The 22,003-nt window shown below is 49.0% G+C and overlaps 1 protein-coding gene across 2 annotated transcripts; it reads right to left on the reverse strand.

The window, feature by feature from the left end:
• Positions 1 to 349: 349 nt before the first annotated feature.
• Positions 350 to 3,174, reverse strand: LOC123124171 (heat shock 70 kDa protein BIP1-like). 2 transcript variants are annotated; one of them, XM_044544839.1, is made up of 3 exons: positions 2,806 to 3,174; positions 2,734 to 2,773; positions 350 to 1,246 (listed from the first exon to the last, which is right to left on the reverse strand). In XM_044544839.1, the coding sequence occupies exons 1-3, from the start codon at positions 3,172 to 3,174 to the stop codon at positions 993 to 995; spliced, it is 663 nt and encodes a 220-aa protein (XP_044400774.1). In that variant the 3' UTR covers positions 350 to 992. The 2 variants fall into 2 exon arrangements, 1 of the variants encoding a protein (XP_044400774.1); XR_006461003.1 differs by adding an exon at positions 1,316 to 1,399 and having other exon boundaries at positions 1,004 to 1,246; positions 2,734 to 2,999.
• Between the last annotated feature and the right edge of the window lie 18,829 nt (positions 3,175 to 22,003).

The following is a 22,003-nucleotide window of genomic DNA, read 5'->3' on the forward strand; positions in this document are numbered from 1 at the left end:
ATGCATCTCCTCCTTTACTATGCTCCGTTCCTAAATATAAGTGTTTTTAGAGATTTCAAATGGACTATCGAATACGGATGTATATAGACATATTTTAATGTAGGTTCACTCATTTTGCTCCGTATATAATCACCTTTTGAAATTCCAAAACACATACACCCCTCCTATAAAAACCATGTCAACAAGACAACATCCCCTGGAACTCAAGAGGTCAACCAAAATAAGGCAAATACCACGAAGGATTTCTCAAAGATGACTTCTTTCTTTCTAACTGACAAGTGCAGTTTTACGAAAGATAAATCTTTAGGACTCGAGGCCCCTGCTTTATCATGAAAGCAAAATGCTCTAAACCAAAACAAATTTCACTCCCAGTATACAGGTGGTATCCAAACCCAACACTGAAGGATTAAAAAAAAGTGTAAAAGGGATGCTCCAGCCCTGGCTGCTGCGCCTTGGCGCAGACCAACAGAAACATGATGATCCTCCATTGCTTCCTGCAGTAGCAACATGACATGGCAGGGTACAGGGTCAGTCAGTAGGATGAGATGACTTCATTTCTCTCTGGTAGCCCACGACACAACCAAAATGCCGAACCTCATATTGCTCCCAGAGCACCATACTATTTCACAACAAAATCATGTACACCAACACCTATACAAAAACACTACTCTTTATGAGTTTTAGTTTCTCGGTCCCAGCACATACCACATGACTGATAGCTAACACTGGATTTACAATTTGCCCTTGCAACATGCACTTGATTGATTCGAAGAGAAGCTATCAAAATTCTAGCATGCTAAATCCTACAATACATGTGGCATCACCACACAATCTGCAGCATTTAGTTCTACAGGAATACGGTTCAATGGTCAACAAAAGGATATAATGTCAGCAAGTATGGTGTGAAAACTGAGCAAGACCGCAAGTATGGCTTCCACTCCATCAGGGTTCACACCCTTGTTTGGCTCCTTACCGTCGAAGTAGTCCTTGAGCTACTGGACCTTGGGAATCCTGGTGGTGCCACCAGCAAGAAACAACTCATGGATCTGTCTCTTCTCGAGACCAGTGTCATCCATGGCCTTCTTCATGGGTCCCATGTTCTTGCGGATAAATTCATTATCCAGCTCCGCGAACTTGCCAGGGGTTGGTAGCTTCGAGAAATCAGACCCGTCGAAGAGGGACTCAATCTCAACATGGACTTGGTGATGGTTACTGAGGGCTCTCTTACGGAAGAGGAAGAGGAAAACTGCATACATAAATCGAGTTTCAGCAAACGATTACCTAGTGTGTAGTTACAGAGTACTGCCAGGATTACCTTGTTCAACCAACATGAGACTCCTCGAAGAAACTTCGCTAGCGCGCTGCCGACTGCTGACACGACTGTTGCTTCCCGATCAATCTGCAAGAAGAGATGGATCTGCTTTTTAGCTTACTAGCTCACGGGGAACTCTGTCTAAAAACTTGATTTTGCGACACGAAAAAGGCAGAGCCAGGAGAGATATCCAAGGCAGCAAGATCACTGTTTACAAACTAATTAGCAATAAAGCTCGAATAAGCACTTAGTTTTGATAAAACAAATATGTGGGATTTCATTAACATGAATGAAGTATCTATAGTGTAGTGACCCAACACAACAACAGCTGCAATATAGCTCGAATAAAACAAAGATGTGGGATTTCATTAACATGAATGAAGTATCTATAGTATCTTAGTCACAGGAAACAAAGCTTCTGAAGAGCTTCACTTCATATGAAACAAGGAAATTAAGGAGAAAAGAAATTTTAAAATTCAGCAAGCAATCACAAAGTCCGCCCTACAGATGATAAGCCCACATTATAGGCCAAGAAAGAAACGTCATATGCAGAGGAAAACAGAGAACTTGACAATTTGAGAAGGGGAAAAAATAGAGAAAAAGAACAACAGCAAGAAAGGGAGAGTAAATACACTAAACTCAAAGAAGAGAAGATGCAACTATACAGAAAGAAAGGCAGTAGCTTTGGTGAAGGCCATGTCATCTAAAGTTAAAAAACTGGGCAATATCCCCCCCCCCCCCCCCCCCCCCCCCCCGAGTTTTGCGGAGCAAGGAGCAATCAAGATAACCAACAACTCCCACATGTTCTGGCCTCAATCATTTTTCAAACTATGCAATAAATTAGCCAAGAATTTCAAGAATACTTCGAAACAAACCATATATTGTGTATGATTTTTTTCCTCAAGGAATTCAGCGTGCTTCGAGTTAATTTTCCTTTACTGTCCAAATGACACAGTAAGCACCTGCTCACCCATCTAAGCATTTTCTCTATCATGCACATTTAGGATAAAATCATTATTTCTGGAAGAACATGCTATGTTAAGTATCTGACATTACTAATGTTCTCGTCATAACTCAGTGTTAGTGCATTGCACCCCTCAGACAAATTCACAAACCAGCACACATGCTAGTACCAAGGAAACATGCTAGCGATTAAAACGGCACTAAAAATCGGCTAACTGGCACTGTACCCTGGAGGAAGAGCAAACTATTTGTTAGTTATCATTGCAACATCCCACAAAAATGAAATCTAATTCCATCCAGAATATGTGCAATCAAATTGATTGAGCAGTTAGAATTGGAAATAAATCACCGCTGATTCTTCAGAACTTGGTCTTGAATCCAGCACACCAGCAGTAGGGTAAGTAGGATGCATCACACAAGCAGGAAAAGAGAAGATGCTGGTAAAAAGATCATCATACCTTTGATTTCGTCACCGCCCTCGCCGCTCAAAATGCTTCCCTACAATGCAGCACCAAAGGCAACAGCCTCACCAGGGTTTCACGCCCTTGTTTGAGTCCTTGCGTCGAAGTAGTCCTTGAGGAGCTGGCTGGACCTTGTGAATCCTGGTGCAGCCACCAACAAGAAACAGTTTGGTGGATCTGGCTCTTCTCGAGGCCAACGTCCTCGATGGCCTTCTTCACGGGACCTATGGCCTTGAGGAACAGATTGTGGTTCAGCTCCTCAAACATGGCACGGGTCGGTGGCTCTGAGAAATCAGACCCGTCGAAAAGGGACTCGATCTCAACACAAACCTGGTGCTGGTTATTGAGGGCACTCTTGGCACGCTCAGCTTCCGTCCTCAGCTTTCCAACAGCATGGTTGTCCTTGCCGATGTCTTCATTGTACTTCTTGACCAACATGGATAAAGTAATCCATGATTCTCTGGTCGAAGTCCTCACCTGGAGAGAATATATATATATAGCTCAGTTATATATGGGCCAAAAAAAGAGACTTTTTACGGTGCATCATACTACCCAATATAGTGGGTAGTATTTAGTTAATCCAATGGTCAATATGGATCGATCAAATTTTCGTTTTAGGATATATTGGTAATTCTATGTTAGGATTATATTAGTTCTTTCATAATCCCATCGTATCCATGCCGCTCGATTCGTCCGCCACTATCGATGCCACGCGAACCCAAAATCTCCTGGCAGTTCACCGGCATAAAGACATCGGTGCACTCTGCGAACCCCCTCGCGTGGAGGCACGAGCGGGTCTGCAGCCCACTTCACCGTGGTTCCCTCGGGCCGTGGGCCGCGGCGACGAGGTCGTGGCGGCGTGGTTCGAGTACCAGGCGTGGCCCCGGGCTCGCAGGCAAGAGCGTCAGGCTCCTCCTGTCGAAGGGGCTCGCAGGCAAGAGCGTCAGGCCCCTCCTATCGAAGGTGCTCGTCGTCCCAGAGGCGTCCGGTGCAGACTCGCCGGAGAATCAAAAGTGTGCAAGGAGACCGACGTGGAGGACCTACTGTACCGCATTCCCATCTTTGATCCCGTCCTCCCGGAGCTCTCCTCGCTGTTGTCTCTGGAGGAAGCGACGACGTCCGTCGCGTCGTGCCGCGATGAGGACGACGACATCATGGAGAACCCAACACCAAGCCAAGTGCAACGCCGTCTCCGGCGCCCGTTCAGCCTTGAAAGCTTTGGTCCGACAGATGATGAGCTCATGGAGTTCGCCGCCGACATGTAGGCCCTTCTTGGCCGGCCGGGCAAGGACGACGGCAACGAGGAGGAACCGTTTTGCATGGAGGCATTGGGCGTCATCGAGCCGATGGACGTAGAAGACGGCGGGCGAGTTAAGCTGGAGATCGATGCCATGCGAGCGTGCGGCCTCCAACAGAGCCCAAGGTTTCCGGCGATACATGCTCGAGATCGATTTCGACCTTAGGCAACACCGGACTACAACACGGCAAGCAGCCGTGCAAGTGCCGACGTTCAGTTCCTCCGAGGAGCCTCACGCTCAATCTAATAGGTGGCCATTAAGAGACCTGCCTGCGTGAACCTGGCTTTTTCCGATTGATAATTAAACTACCCAAAATACCCCTAACTACTCAATATACTACTGAAAATCTGTCGTAGTATTGGCTCATCTCAGCCATCCAACCACATAAAATGAACGGCTTAAATAAACCTGATGTACCGTAAAAGGTCTCAGACAACACAAAGCTAATGAATGATAAACTAATCATGACCATATCATTTGAGCTCCTTGTAAGTAAAGCAGTACACCCATGCAATGCATCAGCAGCAGAAGAAGAAAAGGCACAAAAGGCACCAACTCAATCAAGTCAAAAATTCATTCATGACCTTGCAATCAGGGATGATCCATCACTACAACGGATAAGGCTAACCCATTACCAAAATTATCCTACTAAGATGAAAATTCAGATAGAGGGATAAGTGAACCAAGGATAAACATGTGGGTGTTTCAAGCATTGCATAGACTCTACAGAATAATGCCATCTCCTTTTAATCGGGACGTCATATAAATTTATCTTAAAAGGGAAGAAATCAAGCAAATCCCCATATCAATGACGTAAGGGATTGAAAAAAATTCCATTTCTCAGTTTATACTCTGATCCTCTGCGGAACTTCACATTGTCAAGTCCATAAAAAGAAGACTTTCTAGGATTCATAGGCTATTATAAGGAGGACGACTGCTTGGTGCAGCTACTATAAGGAGGACGACTGCTTGGTGCTGGAACAAAAATATGGTGTAAGAACCTAGGATTGTGCGTGTAAATACAACACACCAACATGATTGTTGAAGTTCCCCTTGCCAGTTTGACTTCATATGAAACGAGGAAATTAAGGAGAAAAAAAGAACTTCTACAATTCGGCCAGCAATCACAACAAAGTTCTCCTCTATAGAAGATAGGTTCGGGTTATAGGCGAAGTAAGAAATGTTAGATGATATTGTATAGAGGTAGGAGAGGTGTTTTAAACTTGTATCTTTCTATCCCTTCTTCTGTTGTAACCTCCCTGATCTCCTGTAACGATCGATCACGATCTCTCTCGATCCCTTGTAAGCCACGACACACATGTGATATAAATAGAGATGCGGCCCGAGCAAAGGGTTCAACACTTCCACCAAAGTTTACATGGTAACGGAGCCTCTTCCTCGATAGATTGGATAGAGATCACATCTAGCTACCCAGGCGACCGCAACCATGTCCACCACCACCGCCGCCATGACGGCTAGCACCATGGGTGCGCTCACCACCGACACCTCCTCCACTTTTGCGTCATCGTCCACCTCCACCTCCACCAACTCCTTCCTCGGATCGCCGCCGCAAGAGAAGCTGACGAGGGGCAACTTCCTGCTCTGATAGGCCATCGTCCTACCCCAGATCAAGGGCGCGCAGATGGAACACCATCTCGACGCGAAGAGTCCGGCACCGCCAGCCACCCTCACCATTACCAAGGACGGCAAAGAAGAACAGGTACTGAACTTTGCGCGATCCCTTTGCTTTGCACAGCAGCAACAGCTCCAAGGCTACCTGATGGGCTCCCTCTCCCGCGACATCCTTGCTCAAGTCGCCACGCTCCAGACGCCGGCTGAAGTCTGGCGCGCCATCCACGACATGTTCGCCGCCCAGAGCCAAGCCCAAGCTATCAATACACGCATCGAGCTCACGAATCTCCAAAAAGGTAACATGACTATGGCCAAATACCTTGGAAAGATTAAGAGCCTTACCGATGAAGTTGCCTACACTGCTACCGCGCTCTCCGATCCGGAGATCATGTCCAAAATCTTGGCCGGACTGGACATGGATTACAATCCAGTCGTCTCGGCCCTTGCTGCCCGGGTTCAGCCCATCACCGTTCAGGAGTTGTACAACCAACTCCTCAGCTTTGACGCCCGCCTCAGTCTCCTTCATGGCGCCAGCTTTCGCCAGTCCGCTGCCAACACCGTCTCGCGTGGACGCGGACGTGGGCGCGGTCACCACGCGCAACGCGGCGGTGGGCGCGGGCGCGGCAACGCTCAGGGCGACAGCGGCTACAACAACAACTACAACAACGCCGGCGGCAACAGCTACAACAACACCGGCAATCGATCAGGGGGTGGTGGCTTCAACAACAACAACAACAGCCGCCCCCCTCCTCCTCCCGTGGTCGCCCTCGCTGTCAACTCTGCAAGAAGGCCGGCCATGAGGTGATGGACTGCTGGCACCGCTTCGATGAGAACTATGTGCCCGATGCTCGCCATGTTGCTGCAGCCATGCGTGAGCAAGGAGGAGATGGCATCTGTTATGTTGACTCCGGTGCCACAGATCATGTCACAAGTGAGCTGGAGCAACTTGCCCTCCGTGAGCAGTACCACGGCCATGATCAGATTCACACCGCAAGCGGTGGACGTATGGATATTCAACACATTGGTCAAGCTTATATTAATTCCCCTATGCTTAAACGTGATCTAGTCCTAAAAGATGTCCTTCATGTTCCTCAAGCTGATAAAAACTTTGCCTCTATGTCTCGTTTAGCCACTGATAATAAAATCTTCTTTGAAACTCACCCTGGTTACTTTTTTTATCAAGGATAGGGCAATGAGGGAACTTCTACACCACGGTAGATGCATTGGAGGCCTCTACCCCATCACATCCGGAGCACTTAGTCGCAAGCGTCGTCAGGTCTACTCTGTCATCAAGCCCTCTTTGGCAAGGTGGCATCAACGATTAGGACATCCTTCTTCAGTCATAGTTAAGCAAGTAGTCAATAAAGGCAATCTTTCTTTGTCACATAGCCATGTTAGTGATTCGGTTTGTGAAGCTTGTCAATGTGCCAAGAGTCACCAACTTCCCTATCCTAGGTCAGATAGTATATCTCATGCTCCTTTAGAGCTTATTTTCAATGATGTATGGGGCCATGCCCGAGACTCCTTTGGAAGAAAAAAATACTATGTCAGTTTTATTGATGATTACAGTAAATTCACTTGGATTTATTTACTCAAGCATAAATCTGAAGTTTTCTCTATATTTCAAGAGTTTCAAAAACTTGTCGAACGTCACTTTGACAGAAAATTTTGACAGTCCAAAGTGACTGGGGAGGGGAGTATGAGAAGCTCAACTCCTTTCGTAGCATAGGCATTGCACACCATGTGTCATGTCCTCATGCCCATCAACAGAATGGCTCCGCCGAGCGTAAACATCGCCACATTGTTGAAGTTGGTCTCTCTTTGCTTGCCCATGCTTCCATGCCTCTCAAATATTGGGACGAAGCCTTCATCACTGCCACATATCTTATTAACCGTTTGCCCAGCAAAGTCATTGGCAACTCTACTCCTTTGGAACATCTCTATCATCAAAAACCTGATTACAACTCTCTGAAATTTTTTGGGTGTGCATGCTATCCCAATCTTCGTCCATACAATCGTCATAAACTTGAGGTTCGTTCTACTCAATGTGCTTTTCTTGGCTATAGTAATCTTCACAAAGGCTATAAGTGCCTGGAAATTGCTACTGGACGTATCTATATTTCAAGGGATGTTGTTTTTGACGAAACTTTGTTTCGTTTTGCCAAACTTAATCCCAATGCAGGAGCCCTTCTTCGTGCTGAAATAGCCTTGCTTCAAGATCACGGGGGTGAATTAAATAAAGTTGATCATGTGGAAAATTCCAAAGAAAACTGTAATTCTGCAGATTGTGGTCATCATTTTATGTGTGTAGATCCGGACGAAACAGGCGCGAGATCCCATGCTGATTCGGTTGGCAGCGGCGCTAGATCCCATGCAGATCCTCGCGTCAGCTCGTCTGTCTTTGGTGGCGCGCGATCCCAGGAGGATCTCCCTCCCCTGCATGCGTCCACTGGCGCACGGGTGGCCGACCAGGCGGACCCCGCCTGTCTTGCCTCGCGATTGGGTGAGACCGTCCGCCCAGGGGCGGGCGCAGGTGCGCGCGTGGCCGACAGCCGCCACTAGGTGGAGCCCACCAGCCCAGGTGTGGGCCAAGGCGCGGGCGCCGGTACGCATGTGCCCGACAGCCGCTCCCGGGTGGAGCCCGCCAGCCCAGGCGGGGACGATGCGGCGATTGGCGCGACTAGCGACAGGGGGACACCCGCGTCTGCAACGTCAGGATCAGCTACAGGGGCATAATCTGCCTTGGATCCGGTGCCTGGATTCTCTGTGGAGGTGTCTACTGCTTCTGGATCTCCTGTGGCTACGTCAGCAGCACTACCTCAGCCTCCTCGTCGACACACTCGGTCACAGTTAGGTATTATCAAAGAAAAGGAGTATACTGATGGTACGGTACGGTATGACAGAGTCAAACGTGCTTTTCTTAGTAGTGTTGGAGAACCAAATAATTTGCATGACGCTCTAGCTCATAAAGAATGGAAGGAGGTTATGGATAATGAATATGATGCTCTCATGAAAAATAGAACTTGGCACTTAGTACCTCCAAATAAAGGTAGCAATGTTATAGATTGCAAATGGGTATATAAAATAAAAAGAAAACCTGATGGAAGCATAGACAGATACAAGGCTAGATTAGTTGCCAAAGGTTTTAAGCAGAGATTTGGTATTGATTATGAAGATACATTTAGTCCCGTTGTTAAGGCAGCCACTATTTGACCTGTATTGTCTATTGCTATTTCCAGAGGTTGGAGTTTACGTCAGCTAGATGTTCAGAACGCGTTTCTTCATGGTGTTCTTGAGGAAGAAGTGTTCATGCGGCAGCCACCTGGATATGAAAACCAAAGCACACCTCATCATGTCTGTAAGTTGGATAAAGCCTTATATGGTTTGAAACAGGCCCCTAGAGCCTGGTACTCAAGGTTGAGCATGCAGTTACAACAACTTAGGTTCACATCATCCAAAGCAGATACCTCATTGTTCTTTTATCATAAAGACAATATTACTATATTTGTGCTTGTTTATGTTGATGATATAATTGTTGCAAGCTCAAGTTCAGATGCTACCACTTGTTTGCTTAAAGATTTAAAGTTAGAGTTTGCTCTCAAGGACTTGGGAGATCTTCACTATTTTCTTGGCATAGAAGTGAAGCAGATCAAGGATGGTATACTTCTTACACAGGAAAAATATACAACTGATATACTCAGGAGAGTAGGTTTGTACAATTGTAAACCTGTGAGTACACCAATTTCAACTTCTGAAAAACTTACAATTGAGAGTGGAGAAGCACTTGGACCAGAGGATGCAACTAATTACAGAAGTGTTGTGGGTGCTTTGCAGTATCTGACTCTTACACGTCCTGATATTTCTTATTCTGTGAATAAGGTATGTCAGTATTTACATGCACCTAGAACAACTCACTGGACTGCAGTCAAGAGGATTTTAAGGTATCTAAAATTTCCTGAAGGACTTGGGCTTCAGATTACCAAGTCTCCTTCTCTACTTGTTACTGCCTACTCTGATGCAGACCGGGCAGGGTGTGCTGATGATAGAAGATCTACAGGTGGTTTTGCTATGTTTCTGGGAACTAATCTTGTGTCGTGGAGTGCAAGAAAATAGGCTACTGTCTCAAGGTCAAGTAAGGAGGCTGAATATAAAGCTTTGGCTAATGCTATAGCAGAAGCAATGTGGATACAAACATTGCTCTATGAACTTGGAATCAAGGCTCCACAAGCTGCTAGATTATGGTGTGATAATATTGGTGCAACTTATCTTTCAGCTAATCTTGTTTTTCATGCACGTATCAAGCATATTGAGGTTGATTTCCACTTTGTTAGAGAAAGGGTAGCTCGAAGGCTACTTGACATTCGGTTTATACCTACTGGAGATCAACTTGTTGATGGCTTCAGAAAACCCCTTACTATGAGGAGGTTGGATGAGTTCAAGTACAATCTTAACCTCGCGAAAGTTTCTGGAGGTTTAGATTGAGGGGGGGTGTTAGATGATATTGTATAGAGGTAGGAGAGGTGTTTTAAACTTGTATCTTTCTATCCCTTCTTCTTTTGTAACCTCGCTGATCTCCTGTAACGTTCGATCACGATCTCTCTCGATCCCTTGTAAGTCACGGCACACATGTGATATAAATAGAGATGCGGCCCGAGCAAAGGGTTCAACGCTTCCACCAAAGTTTACAAGAAACATACTACAGAGGAAAAGAAAGAGCTTGGCAATTCAAGAAGGGGCAAAAATGGAGAAAAAGAACAGCAAGACGGGCAGAGTAAATACACCAAACTCATAGAAGGGAAGATGCACCTATACTGATACAGAAAGAAAGGCAGTAGCTTTGGTGAGGCCATGTCACCTAAAGGTAAAAAACAGGGCTATATTTTTCCCGTGAGCTTTCAATTCCCCTGAGTTTTGCAGAGTAAGGAGCAATCAAGATAATCAACCATAAATCATGTATGGTTTTTTCTCTCAAGGAATTCATCGTGCCTCGGATTATTTCCCATTACTGTCCGAATGACACTGTAAGCACCTGCTCAGCTATCCATCTACGCATGTTATCTCTCATATATTTTTGGGATAAAAACATTATTTCTGGAAGAACATGCTATGTTGAGTATCTGACCTTTCTAATCTTCTCATCATAACTCTGTGTTGGTGCATTGCACCCCTCAGACAAATTCACAAATCAGCAGACATACTAGTGCTAAAGAAACATGCTAGTGATTAAAAGGGCACTAAAAATCGGTTAACTGGCACTGTAACTTTGAAGAAGAGCAAACTATTTGTTAGTTATCATTCCTTCTAGTATATGTGCACACAATTTGATTAAGCAATAAGAATTCCAAAGAAATCGCCACTGATTCTTCAAAACTTGGTCTGAAATCCAGCACACCAGCAGTAGGGTCAGTAGGATGTGTCATGCCAACAGGAAACAAAGAGGAGGCTAGTAAAAAGATTCATCATACCATTGGTTTCGTCACCGCCCTCCTCACCACTCAAGGTGCTTCCCTGCGCTGCAGCACCAAAGGCAACAGCCTCATAAGGGTTCAAACCCTTGTTTGGCTCCTTGCCGTCGAAGTAGTCCATGAGGAGCTGCTGGACCTTGGGAATTCTGGTGGGGCCACCAACAAGAAACAATTTTGTGGATTCTTGAGGCTAGAGTCATCCATGGCCTTCTTCACGGGTTCCATGGTCTTGCAGAACAGATCGTTGTTCAGCTCCTCGAACCTGGCACGGGTCGGTAGCTCGGAGAAATAAGACCCGTCGAAGAGGGACTCGATCTCAACACAGACCTAGTGCTGGTTACTGAGGGCTCTATTGGCACGCTCAGCTTCTCTCTTAAGCTTTCCAAAAGCATGGTTGTCCTTGCTGATGTCCTCGTTTTACTTCTTCTTGATCAACATGGATAAAGTAACCCATATGAGGTTACCTGCTGAAGAATAAATCATGCCGTACAAATTATACGAATACAGCAGAATAAGATAGCATATTAAGAGGTTCCTCAAAAAGACAAACATCTTTTAAATTCACCGGGTGCTTGCTAATAAGACCGAAGAAGGGAACAACTTAATACAGTAGGGCAATAGCTGTACAAGAGTATAGGGGACAATTCGACAATATAATAACTTAACAGGAGGTTCATAACTTCGGATACTACTTTAAAAAAAGCAAGACATTGTTTTGGTCTGCCGGAAATCTGGATCGGGCTCTCAGCACAAGCAATCTTGAAGCAGCAGGAACAATAGAAATGAAATGTAATTACACTTTGATTTATAATTTAAGCCAAGGAAAAGAAGACAAGCATGCGACAGTAAAAAGCGAGGCAATACGATAAGAAACACAAACCAAGTTATACAGTTTGCTCCATACTTGACAAAGGCAACATTTGATTGGTTGGATGACCAATATAGTTTTTAAATTTTGAATCTATATAGTTTTTACATTTTGAATCCAATTATGCCCATTGCTGTCCAAAATAACTGGCACTCGGAAATAATGCAGCCGGCCATAAGGACAAAAAAATGCATCTTTTTTAAGACATCGACATCAAATCAGTGCTAGAAGGGAGATAAAGTCCATCCACATCGGCATGTTCAAAACTAATGTCGGAACAAACACAACAAGAAATAGCTAGAGTTAAACCTAAGGTTCATACAGGGACTCCAGCACGGGCTGTGGAAGAGCTTTACATAAGATACAAGAGCCCTAGGAATAAAGCAATCATGCATTTGCGTTCAGATGATTGTTTTACCTTAGAGCATCTCCAGCCGTTGGCCCCCCGGGGCGCCTAAAATCGCCGCCTGAGGGCGAGCCGGCGCAAAAAAAGGGCCTGGGGCGAGTTGGTCCCCAGTCGCGGTCCCAGGGCCGCCCGCAGATGCGTCTAATTTAAAAAAAAAACGTTCCGCGAAGTTCTGTTAAACACGGCTAAATTTCGGCAAACTTTGGCATATATTGACATGTTCGCGACGCGGTACATAGCAAATATAACTAAAAAAAGAAATCGCTGAACGCTGAGTAGTCGCTGCCATCCTCGCCGCCGTCGTCGCCGTCGGCCTTCTCCTCCTTGACGCGGTCGTCCCTGGTGGACCCCTGACCGGCGTCGCCAACGCGGACTGGTGGCCGCGGCGCGTCGTCGTCGTCGCTGTCTTCGATGACGACTCCTCCTCCTTCATCGCGGCCCCGGCGGCGCTGCTCGAACCGCCGCAGGGCAGCGCACTGGCGCTCCCTCGCCATCTTCAGGGAGTCCTTGCGCGCCCATTCCAGGGCCGCGTCGTCGTCGAGATCCACGTCGCCGTGCTCCGTCTTCACCGGCGCGAGCCCCGGCTCTGTCTTTGGCTTGACGAAGCGCGGAGGAGCCGACGAGGAGGCACGCCGGCCGCCCTCGTTGATGACGATGCCGGCGTTGCGAGTGCGCTGGCCGAGCGGCGTCTCCGCCGCGGGCTCGGCCTTGACGCCGAGCAGCGCCGGAGAGCCGGAGGAGTGGGACGAAGAGTGCGAGGAGGAGGACGAGGAGGAGCCTAATCTCCTGGGCATCCATTGCCCAGCGCGTCGGCGGTGGGCCAGGGCGGCCGCCCTCACCGGGGGAGGGTACGCCAGCGGTGGGTTGTTGCCGCCCTCAAGGTGCGTCAGCACGCCCTTGAGCGTGCGGCCGGGGACGCCCCACCACAGGTGGCGCCCCTCGTTGTTCTTCGTGCCGCCCACCACCGGCGCCCCGTTGGTGGACGCCAGCCTCTGCTGCTGACGGCGCTCGAAGTACGCCGTCCACGCCGCGTGGTTGTCGACGGCGTACTGAGGCAGGGCGAGCTGCTCGTCGGTGAGGGAGGAGCGCACGATCTCTACCTCGGCGGCGAAGTAGGGTGCGCGCGCCATGGCGTCGGGCAACGGGGGAATGGGCACTCCCCCGTTGCTGAGCCTCCACCCCGTCGGCCCGGCGCGCATGTCCGGCGGCGCCGGGATGTTGGCCCTTGAACAGGAGCCACGACTCCTGTTCGCGGAGAGAGCGGCGGCCGAAGCCGTTGGCCGCCGCCTCATCGCCGGGGAAACGTTCAGCCATCGGGAGAGGGAGAGGGAGGGCTCGGCGGCAGCACACGGGAGAGGGAGAGGGAGGGCTCGACGGCGGCGCAGGGGAGAGGTAGAGCTTGGCGGCTAGGGCTGGTGTGGCCAGAGGCGAGGGAGGCCACCGGCTTATCTAGTCGCGCCCGTGTGTACGCGTGCGTGGGAGGGGATGCGTCGGCGCGCTGTCCGGCGACGCGCCGCCCGTGAGGAATCAATGGCAAGGCTGACCGGCGGCGGCAGCGCGGCAGCCTTGGCATTGATTACCGCGAGAACCGAGGCGATGAGGGCGACGAAGCGCCCGTCTCACTGACTCGATGGGCCCGCGGCTGCTTCGCGCCCAAACAACTCGCCTCGGCACCCCCGGGCGCCCCAGCGCGCCGGGTTCGGCCTGGGTCCGCCGGCGCTGATTTCGCCGCAGGCCGGCGAAAATCGGGCTCCTGGGCCGTTTTTTCGGCGCCGGCGCGAAAATATCGCCTGAAGAGGCCTTTCTGGGGCGCGGCTGGAGATGCTGCTAGTACTGCGAGAGATGGTATCCTCCCACTTCGCTTGTTGTATCCTCCCACTTCGCTTGTTGTACGCTACTTCGGCGACAGCGTTCGCACCGGCAGGCTGCTCGGCGAGGAGGGGCGCGCCGCCGAGAACGTCTACATACAGGTAACCGCGGACTCAGCTACTAACCTTCTTCAGTATTGTCCATACTCCGATGAAACAGAGGCCGTTGGGACTAAATGAACTAGAGTATGTTCATTATGCAGAAGATGGAGAGGGAGAAACTGGAGAAGCTGAGGAGGAAAGCGGACCAGGAAAAGGCCGACGCCGCAAAGCAGGAGGCTGCTGGCAAAGGCAACCAGGTAACCCAACGATCTTTACCAGTCTAATTACTAGCTCTCCTTTTAGGATGATGATCTGTTCTGATTCTGCTTACGCTCGGCTAACTGCATGCAGAAGCAGAAGTGTGAGGGAGCTCATCCAAGCTGATTACTTCGATCAGTCAATCAGGCCATTCATTACCAAAAAGGGTTTCCCTCCGTTTTGTATTTCAAAGCAAATCACCATTATACACATCGTAATGCTGGGCGAGCAGCACATCAAGCCCAAAGAAATAAATGCTAACAACGGCAGCTCGACAAAGCGTGGCAGACCCGCAACCGCTGCGCCCTCCGGATACAAACCGCCACAGCCCGAGGCTCCGATCTACCACGAACTAAGCAGCACCTCCAAGAAGGGATGCGACGCCGACGACGCTGCTGCCCGGACAAGACCTAGGGTTTCCCCTAGTACGCGGAGGGAGGTGGGAGATAGCTACTCCCGACACCCTCCAAGAAGGGATAGTGGCACCCGCCGGTGTCACCGCATCGGAGCCGGACGAACCGGCAAGGATTTCTCCCACACGCCAAACCCCACCGGCCAGTCGGAGCCGACCAGCCAAACCACCGCCCAACCATGCGCCATCACGGTTGCACCGCCACCAACGACGTCTTGCTGCGAGCACCACCACGAGGCCAAGAAGACCGGAGAGAAGATCCAAGCGACGGGAGCAGCAGCACCGAGGCCGAGCGGGAGGGAACCACCTCCACCGCCGTCGTGCGGGAGGCTCGCGCCTCCGGCACCGTCGCGGTAGCCGTCTGGACACGGCAGCGGGGCATACCAGGCCACCCCTGGCCCGGCCAGGCCCGAAATGGGCCCGCTAAGCCCCGCCGGCCACGCTACAGCAGGCTGGCGTCGACGCCACCAGCCCCCGCCGGTCATCGCCGCTCACCACCGCCTCCTGATGGCCACGCCAACGCAACGCCTGTCGCCGGCCCGCCTAGGCCCAGATGGGGCCCAAAGGGCCCAGATCTGGGTCGGGCGCGCGCCGCCAGCCCGCGCCGCCGCGCAGCCCCGCCACCAACGGCGCCGCCGCTGCCCAGAACTCGCCCCCGCCGCCGCACAGGAAACCCCGCCGCTGCACAGAACTGCCGCCGCCTGAAGACACCGCCCGGATCGCTTCGTCCCGCGCCGGAGAAACCCTAGGCGGGTAAGGGCCGGGGGCCGCCGCCGCCAACGTCGCCCGGGCCAGGCCCGCGGCGGGCGCCGGCGACGGCGGCAGGGAGGAGGAGGAGAGAGGGGGAGGGCTTGCGGGGAAGGAGGGGAGGCGCGGCCGGCAGCCCGCGGTTATTCACCTTGGAAGTGTCTTCTGCAATCATAAATATTGTACCAGTAGTTCTATGATGACTATGATTTAAAAATTCTTTCTTTTTGAACATATATATCCAGAGTACCGCCCTTTGTCTGAAATAGTAATAATTCTGGCTGCCGCACGTGTACGTCCATTGCGACATGGGCCCACAGCATAAACAGCTGCTCCGGTTGTCACTAATACAAGCCGTCGTGTCCTAATTGTCTGATCCCTGAAAGAGGTCATGACCAACTGCAAGTTTGGAACGCGTTGTGCCTGAGCACCAGCATCAGCATCAACATCATCCTTCTAGCTGATGACATGGAAAATGCATCAAAATTAACGGCCAAAAAGTATGTGGGGTCATCAGAAGGAGGAAGCAGTAGAATGATCAGATAAGTTCAGACCAGCATGATCAAGGTTCTACTTGACCAACCATTCATTCAGCTTCAAAAGAGAAAAGGGGAGCTGCCGAGCTGCCATGTGCCCAACTCCACACGAACTTAATCTGCAAAGACAAGAACAAACTTGATCACAGTAACCAATTATTAACCTCCGTGGGTCCTAGTCAAAGACCAATGCTGAAAAAGACATAACAATTGGATGTTCAACCCCGGGTCCTCTAGTTCCATCTCACTCGTCCAGCTCATGACATAAAAATATATATAATGTTTTACTCAGGAGAAAGCAGATGGCAAAAATAGTAAAATTGCACCAGCCGGGAATCGAACCCGGGTATGGCAGGGTACTATTCTACCACTAGACCACTGGTGCGCCACATTTGGTAATTACATAATACTGTATTGCTTCCCATTTTTGGAAATAAATACATAAGTGTTGGTTGTCCGTTTTTGTAAATTTTATACACTAAGGGCATCTTCAACGCCGAACCTCAAACCTTCCGTATCCGTCTGAACCGAGGAAGACATCCAACGCCGAGTTGTATCCATCGCAGCGCGGTTCGGACGCGTTTTCCCCCGCAAACCAGACAAACGTGGGGAGGTTTGTAGGAGTCTGGATCGTTGTAACGCCCGCTTCTGATCGTCCTGGCCCACAAAAACCCCTCCCCCTCTCGCGCACGCTTCTCTCCCAGCGTCAGCTGCCCGCATTCATGCAGATGTAGAGCGCACCGCTCCACATTGAAGGTGGCTCAGGGCGGACGCGACCTCTCATTGCCTTCGTCATTGAAGCGTCGCGCTGGCCGAGGGCGCCGCCCGCTACACGTACGGCTGAACATGCTCCTCGCCGCATTCAAACGCCTTCATTAAACCCGCGTGGAAGCCGAGAAACCTACTCTGGCCACACGTCCGTTCACGAGCGGGGCAACATTAAACTCAACGCCAGGCAGGCTCCTCCCGTCCGCCCTTTATATAAATCAGGCCAGACGCTGGGCAAGAATCGCACCACTCCGCCTAGGGATGGCACCCATAGGGTTTGGGTACGGGTGGAGCCACCCCATACCCTTACCCGTCTCATTTGAGCTTACCCATCACCCATACCTATACCCGTTAGTGGGTACAATTTTTTCTCATACCCGTCACCCGACAGGGTACATGGGTACCCGTGGGTAAAAATACCCATGTTTGAATAACATTAATTTGAGCAACACATAATTATAAATAACAACATACAATCATATTTCATAAACAACAACACATAATGGCATGAATACATAATTAGAAGCAACAACACATCCAAAACAACAACACTTTATTGTAAACAATGACACATCATAACATCAACACATAGTCATAAATAGTAGCACATAGTCATAAATTTTAAGCTGACAAACTCACGACAAAGTGTAGATGTAATTTGTCCGTATTTGTTAGATTTTATAAGGATACATGGGTACGTGGGTATGGGTTATGTGATCCCATACCCGTACCCGCTCTACCCAATGGGTTTGAGATTTTCCTATTTATATACCCATGGGTAACATTTTGTCCCATACCCATACCCTAAGAGGGTTTTTACCCGCAGGGTACGTGGGTAATGGGTACCCATTGCCATCCCTAACTCCGCCGCTTCCCATCTCCTCCTTCCGCCATTTTCTCCAATATTTCGATGGCATCCGACGAGCCGGAAGAGCATTCTCCGGCATAAAAGCCGGCTGGGTGGCTCGCCGAGCCCAGCGTGTACGAGCGAGGCACCTCGCTGCTCCACTTCCCACACCTAGCCCGACGAAGCAAGTTGCCGCCCCAAGCCGGTGCATGGTACAACAACTCGCCGCTCCAAGCCAGCTCATGGAGGAGTGGCGAGCCGGCACGGCGGGGAGAATGGCGGCACAGGCAATGTCGCCTCCAGTGCCTGCGACTGCGCCATCTGTCGTCAACGCGCGCGTAGCCGCGCCATGCAGGCAGAGAAAGAAGCTGGCGACGCGGATGTCGACGAGGTAGCGGCCAGCATGTCCGCGCTCGCCGCCATCATCGGGGAGAAGTAGAACACGGGAGGCCTCCACCGCTTGGGTCCCAGGAAGGCCACCGCCGGTGACCTGGATGGTTCTTCTTTATCTCAGACCATCCTGGCCACCCTGCCTGAGCTTCTTGGAAGCGCCCTTCCCCTCCAGCTTAAGCACCCTCTTTGTCGCTCCGATGAGCGGTGCAGCCAGACATAGGAAAGATACGAGGGAACAATATGCCTCCGGGGCTCCCGGCAGTCCGATTAGCGGGCTGCCGAACATGGGGAAGACAAGCCGCGGCCGGCCGTAGACTAGTGTAGTGTATCCGTGTCGTGGGAGTGGAGCTCCGCGCGACCGTACGTGGACATAGTTTTAGCTTTTTAGTTGAAAATATGTCCAAAATGTAATCGTTTTCGTCTGGTTTGTATCAAATCTGTCATGTTTTTATGAAATCCGGCCTTGTGCGCACGATTTTCATCCGGTTTGTTGAAAAAAGAGTTTAAAATATATGTGGCTACGATTGGATGGCGTCCTACCGCATCCATATTGCGGACTGGTCCCTCCCTGTCCGCGGACGGATGCGGGAGAAAATTTGCGGGTTGCCGCTAGAGATGCCCTAAGAGCATATATATCACACTTGCTTGATGTGACCCCTTATATGTTAGCGAAAGCGTCCGTGGACAGAGGTCAGTGATCCCTATTTGTCCGCCCGGGCAACCACACGCTCATTTTTAAAACCGGATTTCCATGCAAACACATGCACATGGATCATTGGACGATACAAATACACAACAATGAATATAACACGCAACAATACAAAAAAAATAGTTCAGGTTAGAAGGAAAAAATAAATAGCTCAGACATAAGTATTATTCATAAGAGCATCTACAAACCATCATCCTCAAATCCTCTTCAAACGTCCGTGGACGCCCCAGTCAGTGACCGGACAGAAGAGAGAAGGAAAAGACCTAGCTGGACCCCTCATATCATCCTTATACGACAGGGACTGTCCATGACCCCTCATATTGAGGACAAATGTAGGGAGGATATGAGGGCTCGTGCACGCGTCCGGTCAGTCCGCCACGTAGGACGGGACCCACCTCGGACCATATTTTCTCTGTCTTTATTCATTCTTTTCTTTCTCTCTCTTCATCCCCATCAATCACGTGCAAGTGATCGGACTTATGAGGGAGAAAATGAGGAGTGTGGCTGCATTGATGAACAAATAGGGTTTCAAAATGGACACGCCCGGTCTGCGGGTGTTTAGGGGGTCATATTTGGTAAGTCTGGCTGTATATGCTCTAAGGGCATAGTTCATAAAACTTAATGATTTTCGATGTGGATACATATATATGCTCCACAAGATCATTGAGTAGTTGCACGCGCACCTGTTGATCTTGAAGTTTTCAACGCATCTTTTGTAAGTGCGCTGCATCTTGTTCTCGGAGGAGGACTTGTACTCCGGACTTCACAAAATCATGTGTACTAGTACCATCACCCTCATCCACCACAATCTTGTTGTGCAAGATTACATGACAAGTCATCACTAGATCTCACATATTTGCAGTTGCACGAACAATACCCAACGATCTTCGAGCACTACAAATGCCCGCTTCACATATTACTTAGCACCTTCTTACACTTGTGCAAAGAGACACCTTTGTTACTATTGGGGCCAGAGACAGCCTTCCCAAATGTCATCCACGGAGGATACATACCATCAACGAGGTAGTACTCCATGGTGTTCACATACCCGTTGACTGTTTAGTTGCACGCTTGAGCATCCCCATTACAAACTATCTTGAACAACGAATATCACTGATGCATGTTGATTCCCTTGTGATACTATGGCATGCCAAATAAAGTATGTCAAATCCATAAGTCTTTTGATCCCACTGTTTCAAGTGTGATGGTGACCTTTTTGGTGTAACCTTGGTATTTCTCGTGCAAACCTATTGGGCAGTTCTTTCATTGCCAATGAATGCAGTCAACTGAACCGAGCATATCTGGAAAACCTCTTGGTGCTCCAATTGCCAATAACTTTCATGTCCTTGTCATTTGGTTCTCTCAAGTACTCCGGTCCAAACACCTGCACCACAATATATGCAATTTCACTATTGCCTCAGAGCATCTACGCTCACCCATCCAATTGACCTCATCAGCGACATCCCTGGTTTGTCTCACATACAAGGATCTTCAGAGCAGTCATGCATTTCTGCATAGAAGAGAACGACAGTTATCCACAACATTTCTTCCTCGGCATGAAGTAAGTATCATATGCCTTCACACCCTCCACTACACACAAAGAACAAATGTTTGCTCATCCGGAAGTGATGCAAAAAAAATACATTGAATACATATTTGTTGTAGAGATCCTATTTTCCCTTTATCCTATCCCGGGCCACAACTATCCTGCCTGGCATCGAACCCTTGAAGTTGAGAACATGCTCCTCTTGCTTCTCGATGTCTTCAAGGATGCTCATCATCACCATCAAGTCTTCATCTTCGTGGTCATCGATGACCGAATCTAACGAATTGGTGAACTCCATGAAAATGAACTCATCAAGTTATGGGTAAGCAAACTCATCCTCCAGTAAATCCATTGTTTGCCTACAAATGCGCATAATAACCTAAAAATCCTCTGACATTTCGTCAAACACTTGACATGCGAGGTATATGTCAGGTGGAGTAGGACGCGCCAGGGTGGCGGTCGTATTTGGTGCAAGAAGGACGCTTGGACGGATGAGGGGTGGTTCTATGGGTTAGGGCCATATGGATGGCGACAAAGCTATGGTGGGGGAGCAGAACGGGCAAAGGGCAGAGCGGACGAGGTCAGAACAGGGAGGAAGATGGTAGGTTGGGCGAGGATGGAGGTCGATTTAGGGGATTTGATGTGGGTCCGGCATGGTGGACATGTCCAGGAGGTCCCAAATCTGCGCGCATATGGGCTAGGTTTGAGGGATACCAGATAACGCAGGCATAAGGACTGGGTATGGGGGACCAGGTCGGATGGCGGATATATGGGAGGTTAGGGCATCCGATTAGTAGCAACCACACGTGTACTGAGAAAAATTCTATGATTATGGTATTTTGTAAATTATAACTATTGTCTTTAAGAATTTAAGATAAATAGAAATAAAAGGCACACATAAACACATATGTATGTACAAATTGTCAAATTGTACATGTACATGCCGAAGAGGTTCATAACCTTTTTGGAAAACAATGATAAAACAAGATAATGTATGGTATGTAATCTAAAGAATTTTTTTGACGTCATGTTACTATAACTTATCATGGATTAATTGTTAGTTCTCAATGACTTGATATTTTCTCAAGTCTTGGCCAACGACGTCCGCATGTTGTTCCGATTAAGTAAAGAGGTTTTGTGGAGGCCTGGGAGTTGGTTCTACCAAGTTCTCGGTCCACTGAGTCCTAAACAGGTGGTAATTCATCCTAGATGGCTGGGTTGGAAATGATCATATACTAGAAGCACTTTTGTGCGCTTTGCTGTGCTGCTTTCATAGATTGACTGCAGCATCCTTGTATGTATACGCTAGGACAACCTATCGCACTCAACACACAGACATACATCAACTTTGGCTTGCTAAGTTGAACATCAACAACATGTAAAAATGGTTTGGCAAACCCCTACTATGATAGTATCGATGGCGATAATACTTCATCATATAACCACGGAGAAACTACAGATGATCATTACAA

Source organism: Triticum aestivum, chromosome 5D (assembly GCF_018294505.1).
Source record: "Triticum aestivum cultivar Chinese Spring chromosome 5D, IWGSC CS RefSeq v2.1, whole genome shotgun sequence".
Lineage (NCBI taxonomy): Eukaryota > Viridiplantae > Streptophyta > Magnoliopsida > Poales > Poaceae > Triticum > Triticum aestivum.

What these genes read in the sequence shown, in the direction of transcription:
- LOC123124171 (XM_044544839.1), bottom strand. Translation starts at nt 3,174, where the DNA reads ATGTTGGTCAAGAAGTACAATGAAGACATCGGCAAGGACAACCATGCT. An exon ending in AACAAGGGCGTGAAACCCTG is followed by an intron (nt 2,774 to 2,805) that starts GTGAGGCTGTTG and finishes GCTGCATTGTAG; the next exon opens with GGAAGCATTTTGAGCGGCGA. An exon ending in GGGCGGTGACGAAATCAAAG is followed by an intron (nt 1,247 to 2,733) that starts GTATGATGATCT and finishes TTATGTATGCAG; the next exon opens with TTTTCCTCTTCCTCTTCCGT.